This window comes from Epinephelus lanceolatus, chromosome 5 (assembly GCF_041903045.1).
Source record: "Epinephelus lanceolatus isolate andai-2023 chromosome 5, ASM4190304v1, whole genome shotgun sequence".
NCBI lineage: Eukaryota > Metazoa > Chordata > Actinopteri > Perciformes > Serranidae > Epinephelus > Epinephelus lanceolatus.
The window spans coordinates 38791309-38804616 of record NC_135738.1 but is presented as its reverse complement, the minus strand read 5'-3'; the positions used below and the strand labels follow the sequence as shown (position 1 = coordinate 38804616).

At 41.4% G+C, this 13308-nt stretch overlaps 1 protein-coding gene across 1 annotated transcript; it reads left to right on the top strand.

Annotated features, from left to right (window-relative positions):
• Positions 1 to 1962: 1962 nt before the first annotated feature.
• On the top strand, positions 1963 to 12849 carry LOC117250622 (myosin heavy chain, fast skeletal muscle-like). Its single transcript, XM_078168200.1, has 41 exons — positions 1963 to 1985; positions 2108 to 2141; positions 2461 to 2682; positions 2757 to 2900; positions 2993 to 3149; positions 3234 to 3261; positions 3350 to 3449; positions 3555 to 3647; positions 3738 to 3801; positions 3876 to 3974; positions 4070 to 4173; positions 4298 to 4436; positions 4545 to 4663; positions 4991 to 5140; positions 5240 to 5410; positions 5508 to 5808; positions 5944 to 6014; positions 6099 to 6186; positions 6324 to 6441; positions 6525 to 6648; positions 6946 to 7082; positions 7166 to 7421; positions 7506 to 7748; positions 7833 to 8009; positions 8090 to 8235; positions 8331 to 8421; positions 8528 to 8917; positions 9034 to 9160; positions 9249 to 9367; positions 9453 to 9649; positions 10012 to 10195; positions 10307 to 10472; positions 10582 to 10706; positions 10809 to 11117; positions 11204 to 11407; positions 11514 to 11639; positions 11723 to 11893; positions 11978 to 12082; positions 12177 to 12272; positions 12396 to 12527; positions 12744 to 12849. The coding sequence occupies exons 3-41, from the start codon at positions 2476 to 2478 to the stop codon at positions 12762 to 12764; spliced, it is 5799 nt and encodes a 1932-aa protein (XP_078024326.1). The 5' UTR covers positions 1963 to 1985; positions 2108 to 2141; positions 2461 to 2475; the 3' UTR covers positions 12765 to 12849.
• Positions 12850 to 13308: the final 459 nt, after the last annotated feature.

The window sequence follows — 13308 nt, the reverse complement described above, 5'->3', positions numbered from 1 at the left end:
GGGGGAGGTGTCGACAGATCCAGCTTGGCGCAGTGACAGTTTCGTGCCAAAAGGCTTCGCAGAAGGTGCACTAAAAGCATGCCAGCTGAAACCAGGTCTACTGTCAGCGCAGGCGGAGCACAGCCGGTGTAAGTGGAAGTTTGGCTGACCGGCGGACAGTGCGCACACGTCACCAAAACCTCACAGGCAGGTTTCCAGAATGTCAGGCACATTAATGGTGCAATAAATACCCCAAAAAAACACTATTCAATGCAACTATCTGCAATCAGCATATAAATGTATCTCTATATCGACTGTCCCGTCACATCTGATGTCAGATCAAAGGGGATTGGCACCGTTTGGCATGTTTGGCACGCGTAATGGAAACCCAACCTGATTTGATTAACACAGCTCTAAACTAATGAGTTCACATCCCTCTCAGCCAACCACAAACAGCCACAGTTCCGTATATTCGGACAGTGCGAGCTTGGACCTCCCGGACCAAAACATCACTTTCCTCTTGGGAGAAGTTTGGCCGTCTGACGCTGCTGCTCTCTTCTGCCATGGCGAATTGAGCAAACTCTCATTAGCCTTCGCGCGGCGCATTAAAGGACGAGGGGAGAGGCTAATTTGATTGGTGTGATGTGAATCGGCTGTGTAAAACCCACTCCACGTCTTCTCTCCTCCCTCTTTCCGACTTGCGCATGTAGGAGGGTAGGAGGTGGGAAAGAAGAGTAGCTGCGGCAGCGCGCACGGTGTGCCAAACTTGCAAAATCTGCCTGGCCACACCCAGTTGGCGAAGCGCAGGTGCGCTGCGCCTCCACCTCAACTGGTCTGCGAAACTAGAGACCCAAATGTCATTCTGTTTTGAACTAGAATTCAACATTGAAATCCCAGTTGCTGCTCACCGGCATAGGTTATTTACAAGTCATCCAAAAATATACTATACTACATTAATAACTGCTGTAACCATCTGTAACACTGGAGGACTGTGGTATGGAAAAACTAGTCAATGTGCCCCCACTGTGCATTAATAGGTCCCAAGCACAGGCATTTGAGAGGAGAGCCAAGACATTCCAGAGGTACTTTATTATGAAGAATGTCTCACAGCACTTTTGGATCCCTCTGGAAAAGTTTCAATATTGTCACTGTAATCCCAACATGAAACATTTCCAGAAGCATGAATGAACAGGTGGCTGAATTCAAGATAAATTCTTGCTAAGAAGCTGTCTCTTGAGGCCAGCCCTTTTGAATAAGGGAGTTCAATGAACTCTGGCATCCCAGAACAGTGTACCCCTTAGTGCTCACTCTTACCCCTGATCAAAATGCATCTAGAGTGTTAAAAATCTTAGAGAGCTTTAACAAAAACTTTGAGAGAATAATCAACCTTCATGCTCTGAAATCAGTGTTCTTCTAAGAGTCCTGATACTGTTTAAAATATATTTCTTGGTTTTAATGGTATTCCCTTTTTCCCCCATTAAGAGTCTTTACTGTTTCTTGTTGTGCTTGTTTTGTACTATGGTCTTATGCTTAAACAAAACTGAAAAACTCAGTAATGCTTAATAATAAAATTTAACAACAAAACAAAAAAAAAAGATTTGACCCCACCAATCCATGGCATACTAATATCATTTTGTTTAAACTGTATGATTGGAATAAGAATAAGTAAAATATTATCATATAACTTATACTATAGAAATAATTTGTTTTAAAAAAAGAAGTAAATTGAAGAAACAGTTAAAGGGAAATAGAACACTGATGTTTTTTTAAATTAGTATACTTCTGTAAAATGAAGTCATGATTAAGAAAAAACTTGGCCATGACTGAAACCTGAAACATCAGATGATCTATGATTACAACATGTCTTTATGCCCGCCTATATGCCTTACCACATTTGGCAAGTATACCATATTTAACTTTTGCAGTGTCATTAAAACCTGATTCAATATAAAGGCTGCCTGAGGACACAGTGTGCAACGCTGAAGACCTGTGAGTTCCTGCTTGTGGTAAAATGATTTTCTCTTTAGCAAAAAGACATATCAATATGTTCTTTATTTAAGATATAAGTTATATTAACATTTGTTATCTTGATTTTACACCTATTCTAACCAGATTACTTTTTTAACAGGATTGGTGAATAGTTTTGAGAGAGAGGGGGTCAGGTAAGAACAACTTTTAAGTGTTTGAATTGTCTTTATAATCATTTGATAAATATGCAAAATATTGTTCTTTCAATCAGTGTCCACAGTTCTTCATGCAGACTTTTAACAAAACAAAACAATATTAGTATTAGTTTATTCTCACTAATTGAGTCTGAAAAGGACTTTGAATGAAGTTGAAGACCACCTGCAAGGAAACATAGACATGTTTCAGTTTGGATATGTTAAGTATTCAGCAGACTTTTAAGTTTATGTGCTGTTTAATCACATGGATTTAAAAGCATAAGTTTATGATGGCAATTCCTTTGTAATTATCGACCAGACATCAGCCGCCACCATGAGTACGGACGCAGAGATGGCCATATATGGCAAGGCTGCCGTTTACCTCCGGAAGCCAGAAAGGGAGAGAATTGAGGCTCAGAGCAAACCTTTTGATGCCAAGAGTGCCTGCTACGTGGCCGATGCCAAGGAGCTGTACCTGAAGGCAACAATCATCAAGAAAGATGGTGGCAAAGTCACTGTCAAAGTCCTGGACACTCAGGAGGTTGGTATCATAAGTCTGAGTAATCTGGAAATTCAATATGACCAATTCTGATAATCATAAATGTTCTATTCCAGGAGAGGACAGTCAAAGAAGATGATGTCTCTCCAATGAACCCTCCCAAGTATGACAAGATTGAGGACATGGCCATGATGACCCATCTCAATGAAGCCTCTGTGCTGTATAATCTCAAAGAGCGTTATGCAGCATGGATGATCTACGTAAGACAATGTGCCTAATGACATAAGAGAATGGTTGAAAATACTTGACAGAAACATAAAGTTAACGGTTGAATCTCTGTGATCACTTTCAGACCTACTCTGGGTTGTTCTGTGCCACTGTGAACCCCTACAAGTGGCTCCCAGTGTACGATGCTGAATGTGTGGCTGCCTACAGAGGCAAGAAGCGTATGGAGGCTCCACCCCACATCTTCTCTGTCTCTGACAATGCTTATCAGTTCATGCTTACTGGTAAGTCATTACCATAACAATGTCCAGTTTATATGAGGTTTCTGTTGCAGTAAAACATCATTAATTCTTGTTTTTATTTAACAGATAGGGAGAACCAGTCTGTCTTGATCACGTAAGTTTGTCACATTTGCATTTGTTGACTCTGTTTAACACAGTCAGATATCTTGATCAGCTTCTTATGAGTCTATGTCTATACCTAGTGGAGAATCTGGTGCTGGAAAGACTGTGAACACCAAGCGTGTTATCCAGTACTTTGCAACAATCTCAATTGGTGGAGAGAAAAAGAGGGACATGTCAAAGGTTTGTAACTGTGTAATGATCACTACTCAGTTATCTTTCAATAGCACATATATCTCTGGCGGAGGGGGGGGGAAGAGTCATTTTCTGATTAAACCTGGATTATAGGGGTCACTGGAGGATCAGATTATTGCAGCCAATCCCCTGCTGGAGGCCTACGGTAATGCCAAAACTGTGAGGAATGACAACTCCTCTCGTTTTGTAAGTATGGAGCGATTTCTATACATGAGACAGGTCTTGTTACAGATTGTCAGTGTCGTGGGACAATAAAAATTCTTTTCTTCCAAACAGGGTAAATTCATCAGAATCCATTTTGGCACAACTGGCAAACTGGCTAGTGCTGATATTGAGACATGTAAGTAATAACACTCATATGAACGACTGGAATTGAGAATTGGCCAGGCTGTGACTTATGAACAATATTTGTAGATCTGCTGGAGAAGTCTAGAGTGACATTCCAGCTTCCTGATGAAAGAGGCTACCACATCTTCTACCAGATGATGACCAACCACAAGCCTGAGCTGATTGGTAAGAAAACTGAGATTCTGCACAATGTGTAACCATATTACAACTTTTTTTATGAAACACATGTATTGACATTTTCACCCTTTTTTGATCTCCAGATTTGGCACTCATCACAACCAACCCCTATGACTTCCCCATGTGTAGCATGGGTCAGATCACTGTGGCCAGCATTGATGACAAAGTTGAGCTGGAAGCCACTGATGTGAGTGATCCCCACTTTAAAATGTTTAAATATATTTTGTGCATTAAATGCATCATCAAAAGTGCTTTTTGGATGCATTTACTTAAGTGATTATATTTTGTGTGGACACCTCTTTTGAATTTAGAATGCCATCGATATCCTGGGCTTCACCGGTGAAGAGAAGTCAAGTATCTACAAGATGACTGGTGCTGTGCTCCACCATGGTAACATGAAGTTCAAGCAGAAGCAGCGTGAGGAGCAGGCTGAGCCTGATGGCACAGAGGGTGAGTATTCAGTGTCAGCGAAATAAAATACCTTGGAGCACGACAGTAATAACATTTTTTTTTAAAAAAAACACTGGTTTCTGATGGAAATCACTGAACTGTTTTCAGAGGCTGACAAAGTTGCTTACTTACTGGGTCTGAACTCAGCTGACATGCTGAAGGCTCTGTGCTATCCAAGAGTAAAGGTCGGAAATGAATTTGTCACCAAGGGACAGACTGTACCTCAGGTAAACATGAATTATCAACATCCAATATCCTACTATTTAAAACAGATTATTTATGTTGTAGTGAAATTATATAACGTAGTGTAAAAATAATTTATTTGAAAGAAGAAATGCAGTGGAAGAGTGAAATGTCTTACTACTTTTGATGTGTTTTATGCATTGCATGCTAAATGCATGATGCAAATTAAGTCAAGATCCATCTTAGCTGTATTTTCTATTTTGAATCTTTTGTGTCATTTGTCTCATTAGAAGAAGTTTAAATTACCAGTAATCAGCAATTTACAAAAGGGTTGATGGACTTTATAAAATGACATCCTTGTTTTTATTCAGGTGAATAACTCAGTGAGTGCCCTGGCCAAGTCTATCTATGAGAGAATGTTCTTGTGGATGGTCGTCCGTATCAACCAGACACTGGATACCAAACAAGCAAGACAGTACTTCATTGGTGTCCTGGATATTGCTGGCTTTGAAATCTTTGATGTAAGCTTCATTTCCAAAAATTCAGCAGCCAATAATTTTCATGACAGAATCATTCTTGTTGCCTGCAAGAGACTATGCTGATTATATTTCCCCTCACAGTTCAACACCTTGGAGCAGCTGTGCATCAACTTCACCAATGAGAAACTGCAACAGTTTTTCAACCACCACATGTTTGTCCTGGAGCAAGAGGAGTACAAGAAGGAGGGTATTATCTGGGAGTTCATTGACTTTGGCATGGATTTGGCTGCCTGCATTGAGCTGATTGAAAAGGTAGTCACTTGATTTTGTGATTATATGTAGTTGTTCTCGATTTGACTTAATGTGTCACTTAATGACATACTTTGTATGTTTTGTATGTTTTTTCAAGCCTATGGGCATCTTCTCCATCCTTGAAGAGGAGTGCATGTTCCCCAAGGCCACAGACACATCCTTCAAGAACAAGCTGTATGACCAGCATCTTGGCAAAAACAAAGCATTTGAAAAGCCAAAGCCCGCCAAGGGCAAGGCTGAGGCCCACTTCTCTCTGGTGCACTATGCTGGTACTGTGGACTACAATATCATTGGCTGGCTGGACAAGAACAAGGATCCACTGAATGATTCCGTTGTACAGCTGTACCAGAAATCCTCAGTGAAACTGCTGCCTGTCCTGTATCCTCCTGTCGTTGAGGGTATGATAGTAACTACAGTAAACTAAAACCCATCTCAAGGTCAAACATACTGTATATTTTTCAGTAACAAGAATGTATTCATGTTCATTTGACATCACAATCTAACAAAATATGTGTACTGTAAATTATAAACAGAGACTGGTGGTGGCAAGAAGGGAGGCAAAAAGAAGGGTGGTTCTATGCAAACTGTGTCTTCTCAGTTTAGGGTAAGGTTTAAAATTGCAAATGCATTTCATATATCTCAGTCTGTATGAAAACTAATGATTAGACTGATCACTTTGGATCTACAGGAGAACCTGGGCAAGCTGATGACTAACTTGAGGAGCACCCATCCTCACTTTGTGCGCTGCCTGATTCCCAATGAGTCAAAGACTCCAGGTACATAAAGAATATCATGTCAGTAGAGTCATTGAGAATTGGTTTAGTTTTGTTGTTGTGATTTATGACATTTTGTGTTGTTTCAACAAGGAGATTATTTCATCAAAAAAGTTCATCAAGAAATTTCTGTTTTCCAGGCTTGATGGAGAACTTCCTGGTCATCCACCAGCTCAGGTGTAACGGTGTGCTGGAGGGTATCAGAATCTGCAGAAAAGGTTTCCCCAGCAGAATCCTCTATGGTGACTTCAAGCAGAGGTATCAGTGAATATTTCAACATTGTTTTGATGCAGATAATTAAAAGAAAATGCTCACACTGACCGTTAACTCTCCCATAAAAGGTACAAAGTGCTGAATGCCAGTGTGATCCCTGAGGGTCAGTTCATTGACAACAAGAAAGCTTCAGAGAAGCTGCTTGGGTCAATTGATGTTAATCACGATGAGTACAAATTCGGACACACTAAGGTAAGCACCTTTCTGTCCTTTTTCTTTTTTTAAGAAGAATTGTAAAGTTGTTAAGCAGAACGTATTTGAGTGTTTTCTGTTAACAACATATTATGTTCCAGACACATCGATTAATAATAAATCATAACATCTGAAAACTACCCACTTGTGCTCAGTGCCTTAGAACAGAGGCAAAGCAGCCAGCAAGTCTCCATTCATGAAACCCCTTACGCCTTAGAGGTCTTGAACCATGTAGGGTAGATGAAGTAATCACAGTCTGAGTTTATCCTGCATTTATTTTATTTTTTGTTTGTTCAGGTGTTCTTCAAGGCTGGTCTGCTGGGTGTCCTTGAGGAGATGAGAGATGAAAAACTGGCAACTCTGGTCACCATGACTCAGGCTTTGTGCCGTGGTTACGTCATGAGGAAGGAGTTTGTGAAGATGATGGAGAGGAGGCATGTTGAAAACAGATCAATCTGAATGATTGTTTGAAAAATCCCAAACAACACTGTCTATAAATGCTACTTCTTATCCGCAGGGAATCCATTTATACCATCCAGTACAATATCCGCTCATTCATGAATGTGAAACACTGGCCATGGATGAAGGTGTACTACAAGGTCAAGCCTCTGCTGAAGAGTGCTGAAACTGAAAAGGAACTGCAAAATATGAAGGAGAACTATGATAAGATGACAAATGACTTGGCTGCTGCCCTGGCAAAGAAGAAGGAACTGGAGGAGAAGATGGTGTCCCTTCTGCAGGAGAAGAATGACCTGCAGCTGCAAGTAGCATCTGTAAGTTCACATCAACAGACAGTTGTGCTTTTTCCGGTTTTTCACTGTCAATGTGCTAACATGTTTTTTCATGAAATTAACTAGGAAGCAGAGAATCTGTCAGATGCTGAGGAGAGATGTGAGGGACTTATCAAGAGTAAGATTCAGCTGGAGGCCAAACTCAAAGAGACAAATGAGAGACTGGAGGATGAAGAGGAAATCAATGCTGAGCTCACTGCCAAGAAGAGAAAATTGGAGGATGAATGCTCTGAGCTCAAGAAGGATATTGATGACCTGGAGCTTACCTTGGCCAAAGTGGAGAAGGAAAAACACGCCACTGAGAACAAGGTTCCTAAATAATACTCTTTCCAGCAGATCAAGAAAGATTATGATGATTACTATTTATTGACAAAATCTTTATTGCATATTTAGGTGAAGAACCTGACCGAGGAGATGGCCTCTCAGGATGAGAGCATTGCTAAGCTGACCAAGGAAAAGAAAGCCCTGCAGGAGGCTCATCAGCAGACTCTTGATGACCTGCAGGCTGAGGAAGACAAAGTCAACACTCTGACCAAGGCCAAGACCAAGCTTGAGCAGCAAGTGGATGATGTAAGTGCACAAAGTTGCTCAGAGTGGAAAGACAAGATTCTTCTTGAATGTGATGATTAAAAACTCATTATATTTCTCAGCTTGAGGGTTCTCTGGAGCAAGAGAAGAAGCTGCGTATGGACCTTGAGAGAGCCAAGAGGAAGCTCGAGGGTGATCTGAAATTAGCCCAGGAATCCATCATGGATCTTGAGAATGACAAGCAGCAGACTGATGAGAAAATGAAAAAGTATATGTATTCTTTTACTTAGTCCAACAACGATTCTTGTAAAAAATTATACACAAATACATGAACTCTGTCTATTCTATCTACTATTTTCACAGGAAAGACTTTGAAATCAGTCAACTCCTGAGCAAGATTGAGGACGAGCAGTCAATGGGTGCTCAGCTCCAGAAGAAGATTAAGGAGCTTCAGGTGACATATTGTACTACAAAAAAACCATCATTGCATAGTTTACATTTCCTGTGTTGTGTAATAAAAGTGACAGTTCACTGAAAGACATTACACCTACATTCAACAGGCCCGTATTGAGGAACTGGAGGAGGAGATTGAGGCTGAGCGTGCTGCTCGTGCCAAGGTTGAGAAGCAGAGAGCTGACCTCTCCAGGGAACTTGAGGAGATCAGCGAGAGGTTGGAGGAGGCCGGTGGTGCTACTGCTGCTCAGATTGAGATGAACAAGAAGCGTGAAGCTGAGTTCCAGAAGCTCCGTCGTGACCTTGAGGAGTCCACTCTGCAGCATGAAGCCACTGCTGCTGCTCTTCGCAAGAAGCAGGCTGACAGCGTTGCTGAGCTGGGAGAGCAGATCGACAACCTCCAGCGTGTTAAGCAGAAGCTTGAGAAGGAAAAGAGTGAATACAAGATGGAGATTGACGACCTCTCCAGCAACATGGAGAATGTTGCAAAAGCAAAGGTGTGCAACGCATTGCACGCTATTTTAATGCCCAAATTAGTACAGTAAATAAGGTAATCAATATTATAGCCAAAGTAAAATCTGATCACTGATCTCATCTCTCTTTTCCTCATCAGGGAAATCTTGAAAAAATGTGCCGCACTCTTGAGGACCAACTTAGCGAACTGAAGACCAAGAATGATGAAAACGTCCGTCAAATCAATGACATAAGTGCACAAAAAGCACGTCTCCTGACAGAAAATGGTATCTACAAGTTATCAGTGAATGATCTTTTGTGTGTCATTGAGAAACATAACACAAACTAATAGTATCATGGCATCTCTTACACAAGGTGAGTTCAGTCGTCAAATCGAGGAGAAAGAAGCGCTTGTCTCCCAGTTGACCAGAGGCAAACAGGCCTTCACACAGCAGATTGAGGAGCTGAAGAGACAGATTGAGGAGGAGGTTAAGGTAGGTAACTGTTCAGTAAGTGTGTATTGGTATATATGTTTGAGATTAAGGAATTTTGCATATTCAATAATATTTTTTATACCAGGCCAAGAATGCTCTTGCCCATGGCCTGCAATCAGCCCGTCATGACTGTGATCTGCTGAGGGAGCAGTTTGAGGAGGAGCAGGAGGCCAAGGCTGAGCTGCAGCGTGGAATGTCCAAGGCCAACAGTGAGGTGGCACAGTGGAGATCTAAGTATGAAACTGATGCTATCCAGCGCACTGAGGAGCTTGAGGAAGCCAAGTGAGTAACATTCATACAATTGAATGGCCAGTTCAGAAGTGTTTCATTTTGGCATAAGTCAGCTGACAACTGCACTGCAAACATTAAAACTTAAGTAAATGCTTCCAAAACACCTGTTTAAGAATAAGATGAAAAATAATCCCTACCCTCAGAACATTAAGCCTGGGCAGAACACCAGTGTTACATCTGTAACACCAGTAGCTCCATTCAAATAGAATGTTCCCTCTTCCCACTGGGGCCAAATGGATTCAGCTACCTGTTACATAATGTGTTCAGAGCTCATATTGCAAATTCTTGTTACTGAGGCCTCAGGTAATTTCCCACCATTCATTGAGAGAAAAAAACTTGCCTTTTCCAAACAGGAAGAAGCTGGCTCAGCGCCTTCAGGAGGCTGAGGAGCAGATTGAGGCAGTGAACTCAAAGTGTGCCTCTCTTGAGAAGACCAAACAGAGGCTTCACAGTGAGGTGGAGGACCTCATGATTGATGTGGAGAGGGCCAATGGGCTGGCTGCCAACCTGGACAAGAAGCAGAGGAACTTTGACAAGGTAGCATTGTTTACTTTATATGGCTCAGCCATACAAACAATGAAAAAGATACTTTCATTTGTCTTTATATTGCTGTGTAACAATCTGAACTGCATTAATTGTGTTATTCAGGTGTTGGCTGAGTGGAAACAGAAGTACGAGGAGGGCCAGGCAGAGCTTGAGGGTGCACAGAAGGAGGCTCGTTCTCTTAGCACTGAGCTGTTCAAGATGAAGAACTCCTATGAGGAAACTCTGGATCAGCTGGAGACCATGAAGCGTGAAAACAAGAACCTGCAGCGTGAGTTCTACATTATCTAACAGTCACACTGTACTCAACATGTTTTGGAATAAAGTCTTTATATTCTACATTTTAAGGCTTCACAATTTACACTTGTATCTCCCTGCAGAGGAGATCTCAGATCTGACTGAACAGATTGGTGAGACTGGCAAGAGCATCCATGAGCTGGAGAAGTCCAAGAAGCAGGTGGAGACAGAGAAGGCTGAAATCCAGACAGCTCTTGAAGAGGCTGAGGTACTTTTTTTTCTAAGAGATCTGAAAAACATTATAAATCTGGGACAAATATATTATTAAAGGTTTGAAAGCAGAGATGGACATTTCGTTCTTTGATATCAGGGAACTCTGGAACATGAGGAGTCTAAGATCCTGCGTGTCCAGCTGGAGCTCAACCAGATTAAGGGTGAGGTGGACAGGAAGCTAGCAGAGAAAGATGAGGAGATGGAGCAGATCAAGAGGAACAGCCAGAGGGTGATTGACTCCATGCAGAGCACTCTGGATTCTGAGGTCAGGAGCAGGAATGATGCCCTGAGAATCAAGAAGAAGATGGAAGGAGACCTGAATGAGATGGAGATTCAGCTCAGCCACGCCAATCGCCAGGCTGCTGAGTCCCAGAAGCAACTGAGAAATGTTCAGGCACAGCTGAAGGTACTGTAAGACACAGAGCTGTTGCACAGACTGTGGTCAGTGACGGAAACATGTATGTGAACATTTTCCTGATATTTTTCCACTAGGATGCGCAACTGCACCTTGATGATGCCGTCAGAGCCCAGGAGGACTTCAAGGAACAAGCTGCTATGGTGGATCGTAGGAACGGTCTCATGTTGGCTGAAATTGAGGAACTCAGAGCTGCTCTGGAACAGACAGAGAGAAGTCGCAAAGTTGCTGAACAGGAGTTGGTGGACGCCAGTGAGCGTGTTGGACTTCTGCACTCACAGGTGAACAAACCCAGTCATTTATTCAATGGTTTAAAAAGCTAGTGAGATTTAAAAATAACTTGAACATCAGGCATGTGATGACTCAATGCCTACATTTTTTTTTTAGAACACAAGCCTTACGAACACCAAGAAGAAGCTTGAGGCTGACCTGATCCAGGTCCAAGGAGAAGTGGATGACACTGTTCAGGAAGCAAGGAATGCAGAGGAGAAGGCCAAGAAGGCCATCACTGATGTAGGTTTAAACTTCATTTGTTCATAAGCCAATGTATTTTTTTCACAACATTTCTAATCAATGTTTTATGCTGTATTCTCTAGGCTGCTATGATGGCTGAGGAGCTGAAGAAGGAGCAAGATACCAGTGCTCACCTGGAGAGGATGAAGAAGAACCTGGAGGTCACTGTTAAGGACCTGCAGCACCGCCTGGATGAGGCTGAGAACCTGGCCATGAAGGGTGGAAAGAAGCAGCTCCAGAAACTTGAGTCAAGGGTAAGAAAGTCAGGATAACAATTTTCACAGCTGAAACGTGAGTTTTGAAGAGAAGATGGATACTCATTATCTTGTTTTCTGAAGGTGCGTGAGCTGGAGGCAGAGGTGGAGGCTGAGCAGAGACGTGGAGCAGATGCTGTTAAGGGTGTCCGAAAATATGAGAGGAGAGTAAAGGAACTCACCTATCAGGTACAGTCACTTTGACATTTAATATAGAAATCAACTTAATTCAAGTCAGCATGTACATTCATTTTCTACTTTACTTTTCAATTACCTTTAACAGACTGAAGAGGACAAGAAAAACATCTCCAGGCTGCAGGATCTGGTTGATAAGTTGCAGCTCAAGGTGAAGGCCTACAAGAGGCAGGCTGAGGAGGCGGTAAGGACAAAATATACATTTTCAACACTCAAAATCTTGCTACTGTGGCAGGTTTATTTCAAATGAAGTAGATTGATGGTCTTTGTGGACATTAAAACAATGTCAATCTCTATGGTTTTTCAGGAGGAGCAGGCCAACGTCCATCTGTCCAAGTGCAGGAAAATCCAGCATGAGCTGGAAGAGGCTGAGGAGCGTGCTGATATTGCAGAGTCCCAGGTCAACAAGTTGAGAGCGAAGAGTCGTGACTCTGGCAAGGTAAATACAAATTTCAGCTAAATGAAAATTAAATTTAGGTCATGCAATACTCTCATCATGACTAAAAAATAATTACAATATTTGCCTTAAGCTTCATAAAATAAACAACAGAGAAATCCTTTACAGAGTATAATAAGTGTGCGTGTGCATATGAACTGTGTGTATTAATTTTCTTCTTCTTCTTCTTCTTCTTCTCCTTCTTCCTCTAATTTACAGGGAAAAGAGGCAGCTGAGTAAAGCATTTCAGCTGATGGGCTGTTTCTAATCATATAATATGATGTGAAATATTCCATAATAAAATAATTTTTGATCTTAAACTGCATTTTCTGTTTTTGTATTTTTTGTTTTTCCAAATGTGTCCTCTGAGAGGGAGCAGATGTAAGCAGATGCTGGCCACAAAAAAAAAAAAAAACATATGTATTTACAATTATCCTAGCAAACATTTTTTCTGTTGAGAAGACGTTTAAGATTAAAAATTCAAGAGGCTTTACTGTCAATTCTACAGTTATGTACAGGCATATAGAGAATCAAAACAGCGTTTCACTCTGTACTGACTCACGATGCAGACAGTGCAAACAGATAAGTATAAATTAGAAGCAGTAATACAAAATAGAAATAAATAAGAGCAATACAAGTGGTGCAAAGATGTAACTGCAATTAATTCAAATGTGCAAATATTCAACAATTTGAACAGCAGCTTGCATACCAGTACAGTAAACAGTAAATAGTGAATGAATATATTAGTTAGTTCTGGTAGTCTGTTTTCAGTGGCTGGTGCTTT